Source organism: Notechis scutatus, chromosome 2, assembly GCF_049901735.1.
Source record: "Notechis scutatus isolate UNSWTSFEM ecotype Mainland chromosome 2, rNotScu1.2, whole genome shotgun sequence".
NCBI lineage: Eukaryota > Metazoa > Chordata > Lepidosauria > Squamata > Elapidae > Notechis > Notechis scutatus.
In genome coordinates, this window is record NC_142010.1 from 237686117 (window position 1) to 237704159 (window position 18043).

At 37.2% G+C, this 18043-nt stretch overlaps 1 protein-coding gene across 1 annotated transcript in view; it reads left to right on the forward strand.

Moving 5' to 3' along the window:
• Positions 1-18043, forward strand: part of LOC113413868 (interleukin-6 receptor subunit beta-like) — a 35326-nt gene that overhangs the window by 15443 nt on the left and 1840 nt on the right. Inside the window, exons 5-15 of the mRNA XM_087954233.1 lie at positions 1396-1559; positions 3112-3251; positions 4097-4238; positions 4373-4455; positions 5310-5523; positions 5878-6036; positions 7407-7526; positions 10084-10236; positions 15084-15227; positions 15556-15652; positions 17462-17543. Coding sequence (XP_087810359.1) covers positions 1396-1559; positions 3112-3251; positions 4097-4238; positions 4373-4455; positions 5310-5523; positions 5878-6036; positions 7407-7526; positions 10084-10236; positions 15084-15227; positions 15556-15652; positions 17462-17543 — 1498 coding nt within the window. The remainder of the gene's footprint in view (positions 1-1395; positions 1560-3111; positions 3252-4096; positions 4239-4372; positions 4456-5309; positions 5524-5877; positions 6037-7406; positions 7527-10083; positions 10237-15083; positions 15228-15555; positions 15653-17461; positions 17544-18043) is intronic.

The window sequence follows — 18043 nt, forward strand, 5'->3', positions numbered from 1 at the left end:
TCTTCTTACATTAGAGTCCTTTGGATATTTGAAGTATCATCTCTCCATATGATCTTCTGTTCTCCAAACTAAGTACTTTGTTATTTTTAACTATTCCTTGTTCATTTTTCATTTCAGACCCTCCTTAAAGAACTGGTATAGGAAATCGCAAATGAAGTATTTCTGAATATTTAAATAGTGCTCAATAAATCTTTCAGTTAATTTGTTGTGTGTTGTTTCTTGAAGTAATTGGCCATTAGAAAAGACAAGTTGAGTTGATATTCTACAAGATGTGGATAATCATAGTTGCATGACTTTATTATTTATCGATTTATCAAATTTGTATGTTGCCCAACTCTCAATGACTCTGTGGGGTTTAGAATAACCACCCAAAATGAAATTACAACAAAACCAATTTTTTAAAAAGGAAATACTTTTAAAAGTGGGTAAACTGACAGAGTAGATCAAAACAAAGCAAATGGTTTCTCTCTCCCTTGTCAAAGTCCCTAGGGAAGATCTGATTTGGATCATGCAGAATCATATCGGACCTTAAAACAATTAGTCAGTCTTCAGCCTTTCCTTATTTAGCTACCACACTCAGTTGTTTATTCAGTTCTTTGCCACAGCTGAAGGGTTTTAATACAATTTTTCATCAGAGAGTTTGTCCTTCTGGCTTATTACATAAAATAGATTTTCCTGTGCTTCTTGCTAAGACAGACAAATCTATCTAATTTCCATTTAAAGCCCTGCAGACAACTCTCTCCATTACTGCTTCTCCTATATGGTGAAGTGACAAGATTAGGCACAAAGGATACCAATGTCATTTCAAGTAATTTGTGGTGGAATGTAGCCTGGATTCCCAGAAAGGTAGGGCTGCATTCCAGAGGGCAAAGGATTTTAGATTGGTTGGTAAAAAATAAAGTTAAGAAAGCTTCTGTCCAGAAATTCTTAGAGTATAATCTAAGGCCCTGATGGGGGTGCTGGAGAAGGTTAGTGGAGTGACAGAGAAGGTTTCATCTCCATATCACTCATGCTCTTGGTTCATAGTTTTCATCGAATTCTTGTTGATTTTAATCTGTTTATATTATTTTATTATATTGTAAGCTGCCCAGATAGTAAGATAGGCAACATATAAATTTAATAAATAAATGAAGCAACTCTTAAGTTGCAATTCTACATAAACCAAAAAAATGTAAAATCATAAAGCAATTCTATGAACAAATGAAATAAACTTCAAGGACTCCTGATGTTTGAAGTCCAAAATACTACTAAGTTGAAACTTCAATATCTAGGCAACATGCCACCAAAATGGGATTTAGGGAGAGGGAAAAGTTGCTGAAACTATCTACATGGAGAAGGTGTAACATGTGCAGTAATGGCCAATCTGTTTTCATCTTGTTTTCTCTTTACCTACAGGAATCACAACTGTTGTGAGAAGTTAGAAAATGTTTCATCTCCTATCAATAGAACCCGGGCATACATGCATACAGGTTTACATGTGACTATATGGATAACAGCTAATTATTCACATGAAAGCTGTGTGACAACAAAGAACATTTCAATCATGCCTAGAGAAATAGGTTAGGCACGTTTACTCACTGTTTACTCATTTTTAAATCTTTAATTATCATTGAAATAGTCATTTCCTAGTTATATATTTAACCAGGCACTAAAATGCCATTTGGCTGGAAAGAATATGATTGCATCATAATGTGATAAGCCAGTGAGGGGTAGAAGTTAAAGATCTGAACTATAATTGCAAAGGACCAAATTCATGTCTGCCATCAGCTATGGAAATTGAGTTGGTGTCCTAATCTCCAGAGCAATTGTTCACCTCAGCCTCCTTCAAATTAGAGGAGGAAATACCCATCATGCCACCTTTTAGTCTATTTGGAAAAGGAGAATAAAAATATATCAAATAACAGCAATATATGAGGTTTTGTGGTGTAGCCTCAGGATGTTACAACACAACCAACGACCCAGGAGATTACAGCACAAGACCCAGGATGTCACAACAATAGAACTCAGAAGGTCATCACACAGCCCATGACCCAAGTCATTACAACCCAGGAGATTACAGCACAAGACCCAGGATGTCAAAACAATAGAACTCAGAAGGTCATCACACAGCCCATTACCCAGGTCGTTACAACACAGGAGGCTGATAGACACACAGCCAATACCTCAGCCACACATGTTCTTATGAAAAAGCCAGCCAATCTGCAAACATCAACTCCATCAACCAATCAAGAAATGACAACACAACCAACCTCCCCACCAGTATTTATAGAGAGACGGAAGCTCAGATCACACTTTGCTCGCACAAGCACGAAGCCGAAAGCACCAGCCTGAAGATGGCGAGTGGGACCTCATTGAAACATCACCAAGATACCCTCAATCTTAAACGGGAAAAGAACACGCCAAGACCTGCATACCTGTACCCGTGAAAATCTACGAACACACACACACACACACACACACACACACATATATATAACTATTACTTGAAAAAAATAGTTGATGTCGATGAATGAATACTTATTTATCTCTTATATGTACTAAATGTTTTAATGCCAATTTGAAATTATATGCTGCAAGGCATCATAATGAACTTGCTTCTATCACTGGGAAGGCCTCTTTCCTCCATCATCTTCATCAGGGGTGTCAAACTCGCTGCCCACAGGCCAGATGTATCACACATTGGCCACGCCCACAGGGAAAGAGTCGCAACACATCACATGACAACAATGTGATGCCACAAGTTTGGCACCCCTGATCTTCATAATTAAAAAGGAAGCCTTCTTTTAATGATCCTTTATCCTGGTGATTTCGTAGATACATCTATGTAGTTTTCTTGAGAACAATATGGAAGTGGTTTTTTGCTGACTTCTTCTAGAATGTTGGGGAGGGAGGGTTAACTTCTCAACCTAGCCTACACTTTCTGGTGGTCTCCCATCAAAGTCACTAAGTGCTTTCAGCCTTCTTTAGTTTTTTTTTAAGATCAAAGAGAGTTGGATATTCCTACCTGCTTAATAATACCTTACTACCCACCTTTTAGAATATTTCCTTTGACTAGAGAAGGTGTTTTGGAGCTTGTACAAATCAATGATTTTTGCATTTCTTATATTCTAGAAAAATGCCCTTCACCAGTCAACGTAAACACACAACAATTATTCAATAAGCTAATAATAACATGGGAGTCACCACAAAATATATTACAGTATGAATTGCAATACAAGGACTTAATGCAAAGAACCTCATCCTGGATACCGGTGTGTATTTTCAGTAGATATGAGACAGAAGAAAATGTTCTCATTGTCAAAAAATATCTAGATATCCTCCATGTGTTCTTTTTATGGGAGTTTCGGCGAAAGCCAGTTCACTGAATTTTAATTCTACAGTTCTTTGCTTCTTTCTCTAGCTTGTTAAAAGAGTTTCTACACCTCATATTTCAAAGGAGGCTGTTTGATATCTGATTAGGGATACCTAAGTAAAGAGCTATTTTCTCTCATTCTGAATCAGATCTGCCAACTTTTGCTGCTAACAACAGCATCAATAATTTGACAACAGAGCAATACGCTGAGTGAGATTTTTGTATCCATAGCAAAGGGGATGCTTGTATCTGACTTCCTGTTCTAAGGCCTTGGGATGCTGACTAAGGACTACAGCCTAAATGGACACTTCTATAAACAATTATTAGCCCATATAACAGAGTACCTTATTACTAAATTGCACCAGATTATGCTATAAGGACAAAGTTTTATATTTGTTTACCTAAGAATAAGTCCATTGAATTTAATGGGATCATTTGGGGGGAATTTAATTTGTTTATTTTTTCTCTGTTTCTATATTGCTTCCTCTGCTGAGAGAACCTTGAAACAATGTTTGTAATTTTAAAATGCACCTAGTTAAGACACAAAACTCAATAATGTGAAGTTATAATAATAAAAGCATTCTGTATTAAAATGTTTAAAAGAAATAGGATAAAGACAAAACAATGCATCCTTACAGAGTAGCATCCTTGCAGAGAAGGCTGTATGAAGAAGCTAATGGCAAACCATTTCCAAGAAAACAATATGTTTGTGACGAAGATGCTCTTATCTCAAATTCTTTGCAGGTCTCCATGGAGATGAAAGCTTTTAATGTTACTATCCCGGATGTAAACCCAGCATCATCCTACATGGTTCGCCTCAGATGCATACCCAAGAATAACTCATGTTCTGTTTGCCTTTGGACAGAAGAAATTGGTATCCCATACAGTGAGTGTCATGTTGGGTAATTGATGAGACAGCATTACTTGTATTGATAAATTTCAAAGTTTTACTTCTTACTTTATGAAAGAGTGTGCATACAGTTCTGAAATGAGACTTGACATACTATTGTCCTTTCACAGAGCTTACCAAAAATCCTACAATTTTGGAAAATATAACTAAAGAGATCTCACCAGGGAAAAGAAGTGTCTTTCTTACATGGGAGGTATATTGTCATTTTCATAATTGTTTATTACCTTTGACTTGTCCTCTCACCCCAAATAGCTTAAGAAAACACACATGAATGTTTTCTCTTTGTTCAAGAAATTATGACCTTAGATCAATCATTCTTGGTTTGCATAATCATAGCTCACCTGACATCTGAATTAGAAAACTATGTTTTAGAACAGGGCTGTCAAATTCAAGGCCCTGGGGCTGGATCTGGCCCATGCAGTGCTTAGATCTTGTCCAAGGGCCGCCCTAGAAACAGTGAAGAACTGGCCCGCGGTGCCTCTGCCAGCAAAAATAAAGCTAAGGAGGGCCACGTGCACCTTCCCAGGCCCCGTTTTCACTGGCAGAGGGTTGCAGGAGGCAGTTGTGGCCAAAAACAGAGTTCGGGAGCCCATTTTCGCTGGCAGGGCACTCAGGCCACCATAGGTACCCCCAACATGAATGACATCAAGCTGTCGATGCCCACTCCACCCCACCCCACCCCAGATTAAACAGAACCCGGATGTGACCCTCAAGGAAATCAAATTTGACACCCCTGTTTTAGAAGGTTTAAGGCTAAAAGATGAGAGGAAGCCCACATTCACATCATTTGTTTCCTATCCAAGAAACTGGTTAATTAAGTCTTATTCTATAAAGGCATAGAAATACTGAATTATACGGCAGTCAGATAATATAGCCAATAAAAATTGACATTGAAAAACATCTAATGAAGTCATGGTTAATTATATTTGTCAATGAAAACTAAATTACATAATTTATTTGGATTACTTTTGCATTATTTACAAATTTAACTATGTATGATATTACTATTGTGCTTAATTGTTCAGTGCTGGTATTTATCTGCCCTAGACTGACGAAAGCAAGCATACCATTGGATATTTCGTACATATTAAGAGAATACTTGACTCCTTCCATGGAATAACATCTCTCAACATAAAGAAAACTTGGCTGCGTCTAAATGTCTCAATGGCAGCTTACCATATTAAAATCACTGCCTATAATGAACATGGAAAGTCGTCTTCAGTGATATACAGGGTTCCAGATTTCATATCAACATATTCAGGTAAAATAGCTTCTTAAGAAAACATCATGAAAAACTTTCCATTTGTATTTTAAGTTTCAGATAACAAACTATGGAAAATCATGTTTTAAAAATGCTGTATTGCCTCAGGTTTTTCTGTTTTATTATCTCTGGGATTCATGGAATAATAGAACATAGAATTCAATGTGCTTAGAGTTTAGAGACTGTAGCATTGATGCTCAAACCATAAAATGGAATATTATGTATTTTATTCCATTTGTATCCCTCTTTTCAGCTTATTCTGCAGAAAAAAAATATAGATTTTTCCCATGTGAGAGGTTAACAGTGAGTTTTCTTTGAAGAATATTCTCTTAACATTTCTACTTATTCTTACAGATTTACCTGGTCATCTCATTATTTCAAATCAGCAAAATTATACCATTATAACCTGGAATCTAAAAGATAACCCTGATTGCCTTGCTATTGATTGGGGCACTGGAATAGAAGACACGAAATCTAAATGTTTCTGTCAAAATGAAACAAATGTAATACTTGGTAATGTCAACTTTATAATATGTTAAGAAACCAAATTAAAAATGAGTTTGGGCTTGCACAGTTTTATATATGCATGCAAAAAGAGCAACAATAATGACTGAAATGGAAATATGTCCAACTGCATCAAAAAATCACTGAATGTTAGAATTGCTCTGCGTTCTGGTATAAATGTAGATTTCAACCACAATCTAACATAGAATTAGATATAGTTAAGCCAATTGATATCAAATGTCTATTGTAATCTAAAAAGCCTGGTCTTTGCTTTACTGGACTGAAGTATTTATTGGACTGTAAATTTTGTCAACTAACAAGAAAACAGGGCAGTTAGCATAATCTTAATTGTTTAACAGCAAATGCAAATTTAAAGCAGAATATTTCAAATACAGCAGAAGTTGAGTACAGAAGCAAGATATCATGATTCCCCCTTGTGGAACTTCTGTGCACTTTCTCTTTCAGTGAGACTTGCACAGCGAGACTTTGGAATAATGCTAAGTGAATATATTAAGAAAACTGCATTATTTTTAGCCATAGCAATGATGCCAAAGGCATGATATCCAAAAGGAGAACTGAGAGATTTTTAATGAGAAACAAAAGGAATAAAATCCTGTAAACATGATAAAATCACTTTCTCTCATGGAATTTCATGAGACTTTGTGAGATTCTTTGTTGAATTCAAGCACTCTATGTCCATTACAATCCTCTGGTTAACTAAAGTGGTTATTCTCAAAAAAGAAGGTCAGACAGATTTGGCAACATTTATTCTTAAATCAGTACAGTCTTCTGCCAGGCAAGGCATTATTATTAAAATATTCACAGACTGCTTATTAATATGTTCCAGAATTTTGCATAGTATCAATCAAATTAGTTTACTCCTTAATTATCCAGGGCCTTCCCCCCCCCTTTTTTTTGAAGATAGGAACAATCTTTGCCCTCCAATTCCTTGATGCTATGCCCATCTTCCATGATCGTAGAAAAGCCCCCTGAAATTACATCCACAAAGTCCTTCAAGTCTCTTGATATAACTAATCCGATCCTAGCAACAAACTCAGCATTTCAGCAACTGCTCCTACACAATCTCTGTATTGGGTTGCCAGTCTTTCTTTTTGTCAATTGTTTTCTGCTTTAGCCCAATTGAACCCAGTTCCTTTGGTGCAGCAAAGCTACTTCTTAGTAGCTCCTTCAAGCTATTTCTATTATTTGAATTAATACATTATCACTTTTACTGTCTTTACTTCTGATGCAGATTAGCAGATTTGTTTATCCACTTTATTGTGTCTCATCTGTTTTTCACTGATAACCAGTTCTTTTTTCTTAAATCATATTTTTTTCTTAATTGTGTATTTCCAAGTGATGACATTTCTGTTACCTAGATCACCTCCAACCTTATCAGTTATATAAAGTAATGCTGCATGCATTGGACTGTCAAAGCAAGGACTTAATAAAAGATGAACAGACATTGGCGGTGGCCAACTTCTATGCGGTGGAAGGAGGTATTTTTACAGCACTTTCTTGCTTTGTTTACTGTTTGTCACTTTTAGTGAATTCTATTCCAATCTTCTAATTATAGTGTTATGGTTTGGGGTGTTTGATTATATAAGAGGAGCATGGCTTAAGATATTTATAATATAGTTTCCAAGTGTTCCTTTTCCTTTTTCCATTTTTAATTTCTATTGCTGTGTCTTGCGATTTTCTTCATTCTTTAATGCTGTTGTATGCATTTATATTATAAGTCAGTGTGATAAAAGAATATAAATAAATACTAAAATAGAAAATAATTGTAATAAATAGCAGAAATTGAATGACTAGGGAGAGGGGGAGGTTCCCTTGGCTGCTTTATCAAGCACATTAATTCTTTCTCTGCACTAATCTAGAACATCAGCATACACATAAATTCTATCTGCTTTCCAGTTTCTGCCATGAAATACTGCAATGCAAATAGGGAATGAAATCTAGTGCAGCAGTTCCTCCTAGCAGAATTGCTTCTGTCAGCAGATTCAGGAAGACAGCAGTTCCTTTGCACACCTTCTATAATCCTCCTTCTGCATTTTCAAATTTTATTCTTTGGATTACTCTAAGCTCCAATGCAGATTTATTTTCTTTGACATCTATATTTCCCTGGATGTGGAGCTTTTTTTTTAATATATATTTCCCAATTTTAAACTTGTCTGTATATAGTTTTCAGCTTTCTTCAGACATGACTTTTACAAATGTTTGATTGAAGAATACCAAAAGTTAAGACACCTTTTTAACATTAACATTTATGTCATATAGAAGTCAGTGAGAATAGAAAACTCAAATTTGTTCCCCCAAAAATGTATAGCTTTGATAATGTTATAAGATCTTTATTGCTTTCTGAGCTTGATGGTTTTCTTGCAGGTGGTTATTACCAAACTAGATAACATCATCAGTGCTAAAAGCTAGTGGGCTTTGTTCTCATTTTATATACTAGATTGCCGTGTCAGTATTTATGGGAGTGATCTTGGTGGTTGCTTCATTAGGCTATTGTTTACTGTTTGTTTGTCTGAGTTAATAGTTCCTTGATTGTGGTATTGTTCACTTCTTGATTCTTGATCTAGGACTAATCTTGGTGTTAAATCTTTGTTTATCTGGATATTGATTGTGGTGAGGAATAATTTTGGTCTTTTTTTCCTTTTTGGCTTTATGATTGTTTCTTTTCAATGATATATAGATGTTGTTTATCTCTATGTGATGGTTGATTTGTTTCAGTGCCAGGATTCCAGGAATTGTCTAGCATTTTGGGACTTTGCTTGGTCTAGGATAGTCACAGTTTCCCAATTGAAATTATGGTTAAATCTGTCCATGTGCTATGGAGTTTTCGTCATGTCTTCTGGCTGCTTGTTGGTGTTCATTAATACAGTCTGCCAATCTTCTCCCAGTTTGTCCTATGTAATGGCTGTTACAGTGCTTACATTATATGTTGTAGCTGACTCCTGTTTTTTCTACTGGCATTGCTGGATATTTTGGTTTTCACCGCTTGTGCTATATTGGGTTGAGTGGTCAGGCATTTTTTAATGAAGTTGCATGAGTATCCATTTTGTTGAAAGATGCTGTGCAGATTATCTGTTTCCTTTTTCTGATGTTCAGGGTTGCTCCAATGTGTTTGTGCCTGTCTAAATAGCGTTCTTGCACAGCTACTCTTGTAGGAGGTTGGGTTATTACTTTGGTAATGGAGCACTTGATCAGTGTGGGTACTTTTACGATAGACTTGTGTTTCTAATTTGCTATCATTGCCCTATGCTGATGAGAATTTGATGATGGAATTTTTTTACATCACCAATATTGAGATACTGAAATGCTAAAGTTAGACCTTTCGTATTTTTATTTCTTTATTTTTATTTAACTTTCCAATTTCAGGGATGACAATTCCATAATAACATTGGGTGCCTTACAGCTAAAAAATAAAGAAAACAAAATAGATCGGGGTGGGGGGGACCAGGTAACCAGAAATCAAAACCCCAAAAGTCAAGCAGACAATAATCAACCAAAGGGTTTGCCATCATCCACATTCTAGCTCAGGGCATGAGAAAACAATATCTTAAGCAGTTTATGAAATTCAGAAGGTGGGAGAGAAGGGCAAATAAATATTTTTCTTACAGTTGTGAAGATCAATAGATGTTAATTTTATGACTGTCTTCTGTGAATTAATGATAGATTGAACTATCAGATTGATTCACACACACAAACAATATAGAGTCTAGTCCAATTGATATGGCTGTCTATAAGGAATATGTCAATGTTTATTCTATTATGAGTAATTGAAATTCATTTCTGTGACTCAATAGGCTTCAGAAGTGCCAGACCACAATTCCATTATTTCCAATGTGTGCTGACTCTTGATGGTGAGGGTTGCAGTGCAATTGATTTAAGAATAAATTCAGGATTCCTGGAGTATACTGATGTGGTAGATAGGAGCTATAACCAAGAATTTTTCTTTCTTACTTTGCAAAATCTAACAGCACAAGAATGTATAGAATTGATCAAAATAATTTTGGAAAATGGAAAATTGATTTGGATGTTCTTTTTAAGTTCCCAGGATAGGTCCAGCTCATGTAACAATTCCAGTTATGGCGAAACATTCAGCTGTTGTGAAATGGACTGAGATACCTACAAAAGATTGCTTGGGTTTCCTTTTGGGATATAGAATTCACTACACAGAAGTCACAAACAGCATCTCTTGGGGTAATTTACTTCATTGCCATACATCATTGACATAATTAATCAAAAGATTTATTATATATCCACTCTGTAACAAAAGTGCTATTCAAAATGGAAAATATTGAGGAAATTATGCCTTGTGTTTAGCATTATTGAAGTTTTCCTTCACCTAAATGATTTTTTTAAAATTAAGAAGGAAGAAGAGGGTTAACTAAATCCCAAAAGGCAGGTGATACATAAATTGCTCCATAACCTCAGCATTTTATAAGACTTCAGAGCAGTGGTGGGATTCAAAAAAATGTATTACCGGTTCTGTGGGTGTGGCCAAGTGGGCATGGCCATGTGATTGGGTGGGCATGGCTTTTTTGCAGCACCACCCCTCACCCCATTTTTTGGGGCCTTCCTGACCTCAGGCGAGCCTTTGGGGGGGGGTGCATTTTTGCTTCCAGAAGGTTCCCCTGGGGCTCAGGAAGGAAAAAAAAACAGAGCATAGGACCCAGCACCCAGCACCCCTCCATGCTCCATTTTGGGGGTTTCCTGGCCTCAGAGGAGCCTCTGGGGGGGTGTTTTTGCTCCCAGGAAGCTTCCCTGGGGCCTAGAAAGGCAAAAAATGGAGGGGGTGCTGTGCCCCCTCCCTCCATTTTTTGCCTTCCTGGGCCTCAGGGAAGCCTCCTGGGTGAAGCAGAAAGAAGCAAAGGGAATCCCACTGATTGTCAGGAGGTTAAAAAAAAAAGAAATACCTTAAGGAGTGATGGCGGGCGAACATTGGGAAGACGGGGTGAGTGAGCATCGGCCATTGGGTGGGTGTGGCAAGCGAGCAAGTGGCAACCGGCCAACCGGGTTGGGGGTGTGGGCAGCCAGAAGTTACTACCAGTTCAGCGACCCATGCCAAATCCTTGCTACCAGTTCACCCGAACTGATGTGAACCGGCTGAATGCCACCACTGCTTCAGAGCCTTCAAAGTGCTTGTGGCCTATTTCTGTTGAGGATAATCCTGTAATGTAGACCTCTTGCCTAAGGCCATTTGCTCCTGTCAGATCAGAAGCAAAAGTTAAACTGAGAATCCAATGTTCATTTATGGAAAGTAGGATCAGCACAAGGCACTGGAACTTGCAAGAAGTTTTTGGGGATGTGTCAAGGAGCTGGATGCACTGGTGAATACATTGGGCATCATTTGTAAATATTGTCTATATCCTGTAAATTCTCTCACAATAAAATACAAAAATTGTATAAGGACCCGATGACCTAAAGGTATATTCTTTCAGCTTTTCTCAAGCTGATATCCCAGCTGTGTTGGAATGCAATAATTGAATTAATGTCTGAAGGTCCTCAAAGGTCCTCAAAGTAGAAAATAATTTTATTTATTATTTTATATAATAATAAATGTATGAATGTATGTAATGTATATAATGTTATATATCTATGTAAAGGAAATTTTAAATGTGGTGGGTTGGGAAGGAATGAGGAAAAAGTAGAACTTCAGATCATGTTCCAGAAACAAATCAGATGTCCCCACATGAAAAAAAAAGTATATTGAGTGTTGTTACAAAGCTTTACTTTCAGGTTTTACTTTACCTTTTGCATTAGATCTTCTAAGAAGTAAGGGACAGGAAAGACCACTCACAAAAATATAACTAATGAGTCAATGTTGCAATGTTCACTTCTGGTAAACCTGATAAACTTTCTTTTTTAGCTAGATTGCAAACAAGAGATAACCGAACCGTTTTTTGAGGGCAGAGCCATTTCTATCAAATGAGTTTTCTATTCAGATATATGTGATGTGTGTGTGTGTGTGTGTGTGAGAGAGAGAGAGAGAGAGAGATGTGTGTGTGTGTTACATCTGACGAACACAATACAGAAGCCTGATGATGGCAGATGTGATTCTGCCAAAACGTTGCTACAACTTTAAAAGCACAACTATAATAACGTGGGAAAATACCCGAACAAAGCTGAATACCATATATGTAAGTACCCATGAAAACTTAAGAATATATATATATATATATATATATATATATATATATATATATATATATATATATATTCTCGTAGATTTTCACGGATACAGGTATGTAGGTCTAGGTGTGTTTGGGTCTTTTCCTGTGTAAGATTAAAAGTATCTTGGTGAGCGTTTGGCGAGGTCCCACTCGCCATCCTCAGGCTGGTGCTTTTGGCTTTGTGCCAGTGCAAGCAGTGCTTGCACTGGCACGGCAAGCATCAGCCTGAGGATGGTGAGTGGGACCGCCGAAACGTGCCAAGATACTCTTAATCTTACACGGGAAAAGACCGAACACACCTAGACATATACATATACATATACATATACATATACATATACATATACATATACATCATATACATATACATATACATATACATATACATATACATATACATATACATATACATATACATATACATATACATATACATATACATATACATATATATATATATATATATATATATATATATATATATATATATATATAACATATGTACAACACACACACACACACAGATGTGATAACAGGCAGATAACAATTTCAGTTGAAAACATGTAAAAGGGAACAAGCTTGCGTGACAAGAAATAGATTTTCTTTAACTCATACAACATCAGGCTCCTAATTTTTAAAGTTAAAGAGAGAGAAAAAAGGAAAGTCAGCAGGAATGAATCACATCTATGCATTTTGATTTTGGAAGCAGCAATGTTCATAATGACCCACATGCTGCAAATGCTTTACTATTCTGAAATAATATGAATCTTTTACTCCACTCCAATAAAATATTTAAGTGAAAAAATGCTTTTAACTTCAAACGCTGGGGAAAAAAAGATACTTAGAATCCATATACTGCAAGATATTCTCCTTTAAATGTCAAAGAAGGGATCTGAAGTCTTTTCAGAAAGTGAGACATCGTAGTTCTAAATGCAGAAGAGCTTTAACTCTCCTTCATCTTTTTCTTTTATAAAGAAAACCAGTTGCGAAATTAAAAGAACTCAGAGAGAGGAAAGACAGAAAGAGAAAAGAAAAGCAGCTTGGACAGGGTAATAAAAGGGAGAAAGAAGGGAAGGTAACAAATATACCTAAACTGGAATTTAAAAAGAAAGAGACCTTGACAGTGTCTTGTAGTCAGCTAAGAAATAATGGTCAAATATATATATTCTCATTTTCTTTCTCTCTCTCTCATTCTCCCTCTCCCTCTCCCTCTCCCTCCCTCCCTCCCTCTCTCTCTCTCTCTTTCTCTCTCTCTCTCTCTCCTTTAGTCGTTTGCCATCAGAAAGGGAGTGGGGGAAAGCAGTGCATTCCTCAAATGCCTTAGTTAGATAATTGCCTTGGCAGCCCAAAGCTGTTGGCGCACAAGAATATTACTGGAGAGCATGATACTCTTGGCTATGGATGTGTCCCATTGAAGAATATACATCCAGGAGATGGGGGAAGACCAGGGTCAAGGGGAAAATGAATGAGCTATTTTAGTGTAGGCTGCACCCAGCTAACACCAACATGCCCATTCCTAATAAAACATTTTTTTTAAACTCTGAGAGATGCGGCTAGAGATTTATGATTTAAATGGGGGTAGATTTGTTGAAGCCCTGACAGGTATAGTACATAAAGCACAGTGAAGTTCTGTTGATGCTCCTCTTTAAAGAGAATCCACATGGCCAATGAAGAATTCTTTTCAGGGGTGGGCTTCAAAAATGTTAGCAATGGGTTCTCTGCCCAGTTGCTGGATGGGCGAGGCCATGGTGGGCGTGGCCTAGTCGGCCTCCTACACCATGGCAGGGGGGCATTTTTGCCCTCCCAGGCTCCGGAGACTTTCTTCGGGCCTCTGGGAGGGTGAAAATGGCCTCCCCCCAGCTCCGGGGGCTCTCTGGAAGCCAGAAACAGACCCGTTTTCAGCCTTCCCAAACTTCCAGGGGGTCCATTTTTCACCCTCCCTGAGCCTCCGTGCACGCCCTGAACTTACCTGCATCCAAAACGGGCCACATGGGGACTCCTGGGAGGGGAGCAGTAGGCGGGGCCAGCAAGGAATGGGATTTGGGGATTCTCCAAACTGTGCAGAGAGGATCTCCGGAACACCTGTGAACCCTCAGCAGCACACTCCTGATTATTTTCTATTCTATATATCGACTGCTCATATCATGTAACAGATAGTCCTGGTTTAATTATGCTAATTGGTAAAATCTGTAAAGTGCTACAATCTTGTCAAAAAAAAACCTTATGACCACCGTGCTGCTTAGTGACAATACTTCTGGCAGTTCTGATTGTCATAGTTAAGCAAAGATTGCACAGGTAGTTAAGTGACAACCTCTAATGATCACAACTTCTAACTTCCTGGCAGCTTCCCCATTCATTTTACTTGTGAGAAGTCAACTTCGAATGTCGCAAATCTTAATTACACGACTGTGGGGACACTGCAACCACCGTTTATGAGGTTTGGTTGTAATTGCCATCATTCATCATTAAACAAGGATCACTTGTATTGCTAAGCAAAGTTGGAATTGTTCAAGATCATTTGATTCTTTGTTTAAGTGGAGACAAAATACAATAGCTTCTACACTACATGTAGAAAGGTGCCATGCTAACAGGTAAAATATATTAAGAGAAGAGACAAAGTCAATGACTGGTCAAATGTTAAGAGAAGAATTCTCCATTTATCATTTGAGGAAAGCATCACTGAGAGCTTAGAATAGCATTGAATGAATTCTGGGAATTGAAGTCCACCCATCTTAAAGTTGTCAAGATTGAGAAGCACTAGCTTAGGAGATATTTATCTATCACCCAAATACACATGGTAATGAATTATTCCCCTCCTGGGGTAAGCGCAGCAACTATTATTAGTAACATCTTAGTCCTTCCCTTCCATTACAGCTGTTACTCTCAATTCTTCAACGAGACAGTACCGCTTGGCTGATCTTAAGGCAAATACCCATTATACAGTCCACATCTCTGGCATCACTAGAAAAGGAGAAGGAGCTCAAAGCCAGCCGCAAGATTTTACTACACTGAAATATGGTATTTTGATGTTTTATTATTATGCATTTACTTATTATTTTTCATGTGTTTTCTACTGTTCCACATTAGTGTTACCCGGCTGTGTATCTAGTCAAATTAAGAATTTCCACAGGATCATGTTATAATCCACATTGACCTAGCAGAGATGGCCAACCTTTTCTGTGCCAACAATGGGCATATCATTACCTCCTAACCAGTTACTGGGCCATAAGTAACTCCATATGTTAGGTCCTTAGTAGAGAACATTTCAGTGGAACATTTTTTACCAGAAAGGTTAATTCCCTAAAGTGATTTTTCTCAACTTTTTCTGTTGCTTATTTCTTCTTAGATCAAAGAGAATTTGAAGGAATGGTGGTTGGCCTATGTCTTGGCCTCATAATAATTCCAGCTATTACTATCACAATTTGTTCCTCAGTTCTGAAACGGTAATTATATTTTCATGATCCAGAAATATTTTAATTGCTTTGCATATTTTTATTCAAATTGTGTTAATTAGCAAACAAAAGCCATGGAAGTCAAAAGTGGTACAAAACTTTTTAAATCATGAACAAAAGAAAAATAAGGTTCTGCTCAGTCCTCCATGGACTCATCATTACCTTGTTGTCCAGCTCTACAAAAGTTAAGAATTAAAGTAACATTATTAACAGAATTGGAAGGGACCTTGGAGTTCTTCTAGACCAACCCCAATCCCCAAGCAGGAAACCCTATATTATTTTCAACAAATGGTTGCCCAATCCCTTCTTAAAAGTCTCTAGTGTTGGAACACCAACAACTTCTGAAGGCAAGCAGTTCCACTGGTTGATTGTTCTTACTCTCAGGAAGTTTTTCCTTAGTTTTAGGTTGTTTCTCTCTTTGTTCAGTTTCTATCTATTGCTTCTTGTTTTGCCTTCAGGTGCTTTGGAGAATAGCTTGACCCTCTCTTCTTTTTGGCAGGCAGCCCTTCAAATATTGGAACATTATTATCATGTCACCCCTAATTCTTCTTTTCACTAAACTACACATATCCAATTCAGGCAAACATTCTTCATATGTTTTAGCTTTCAGCCCCCTCCCCCCCCCCCCATTTATCTTTGTTGCTCCTTTCTGCATTCCAGGTGTGGCATTATAAATCGGTAGTATCACTTCTCGTCATCTTAATTCTACCCCTCTGTTAACTGGCATCTGGGAATAAGCACCCAGAGGGGTGTATACAGAAGAAAGTGCAATACAATGGGGAGGAAAAGGGCAGAGAGAATCCATTGCAAATGAACTGGTTCTAAAATCATGTAAAATCATTTTTCCCCCTTTTCTTCTTCCACTTCTGCATTTGCTTTGCAATTTCCCATTCAGAATGATGAGAAAAGCAGTAAGGATAAGTGCAAGCATACTTTTTCCTTAGTAGGGGCCTGCCCTGCTAGGACAATGGGGGCCTTTTGATCCAGCACATTTAAGCTTCTGTCACCTCAACACATTTCAGGAGTTCTTTTTGCACCCAGAGGGCTAGCAAAAATAAGGGCAAAGGCGATTATTGTGTTCCCACAAGAAAGCTTACAAAGCTACATCAAGTTCTTTACTAGCAGATTAGAATCTTGTTTGTCAGAAACCATGGAATTCAGAGTTTCCATAACCAGAAATGATAGTTTACTACTTGCAGCTTAAAAGAGAATGTAGACCAATAAAATGTAAAACTATTTTAACCCCTTGAATTATAAATGTTTTAATAAAACAGAAAATAATTGTCAAGGGTTTGATGATCAGGACACATTGGCTAGAACAGGGCAAATAGGAAAACCATTATGAGCAATTGAGTAGGATGTCATTTGCCAGTAAGAAAATGCTGTGTAAAAAAGAAAGAATCAAACAATAATTTAAAAATGAATGTTTGGGAATAAATATACTAATACATAAATCTCACAATCCTGACAGTTCTTAGCTCCCACAACTTTTGCTGTGAGCGTGTTATGGATTATGCAGGGGGAAAAACACCCTATGTGCTTAAATAGTGTATTTCATGCAATTTTAGCTAGGAGTTACTTTTACAAACTGCACCAAATTGGTATTTACAGCATGTAAATTGCACCTGCTGGTTGGTTTTTCTCAGATAAGCCCATTCTAAATGCTTTGGCCAAAAGGTCATTTCTGCCAGGTGGTCAGTTGTAGCTCCTGTTAACACTGAATTCATTGTGAAACTTGCAGGATTAGGTTTTTAAGAACTAAACATAATTTTCATGTTTCAACAAAATTTGGACTTTCAGATCAAGAAAATCATGCTGGCCACCTGTCCCAAATCCGAGAGATAGCAGTGCTATGCAAGTTGCAGAAAAAACTTTTCCAGTGGTATGATTCTTTTAAGCATTTTAGCATCATTTTAATACTGTGGACTTATGTTCCATTATTAAATAGTATAGCATAATTGTTTATGTATTGTCTTTCCACTGTTGTATTTGAAACAACAGTTGTATTCCACTGTTGTATTTGTTGGGTTTTTGCTGTCTGCACTCTCATCTTTTATGGGTCTAGAATAATTCTGAGCAGTTCAATGTGGAAAATTATTTTGCTATTTTTAAGAAAGCTCTGTTGAGTTAGTACTATAGCAGTGAAAGGTTTCTTATAAAAAAGATTAAACTGGACAAAGGAATAGCTGTCAGTTCCTAAGTAGGTCAACATAGCTAATGGGTATGTTGGCTAGGAATGTTGTGCCCTCCAGTCCACCACAACTGGAGGTTATTAGGTTGGACACCTTGCAGTGTCATTACCATGATTAATTAATCACAGTAAAAGTGATTTTTTCAATTTGTCTCTTATTAATTTCACTTTAGGAATTAATAACTTTAACT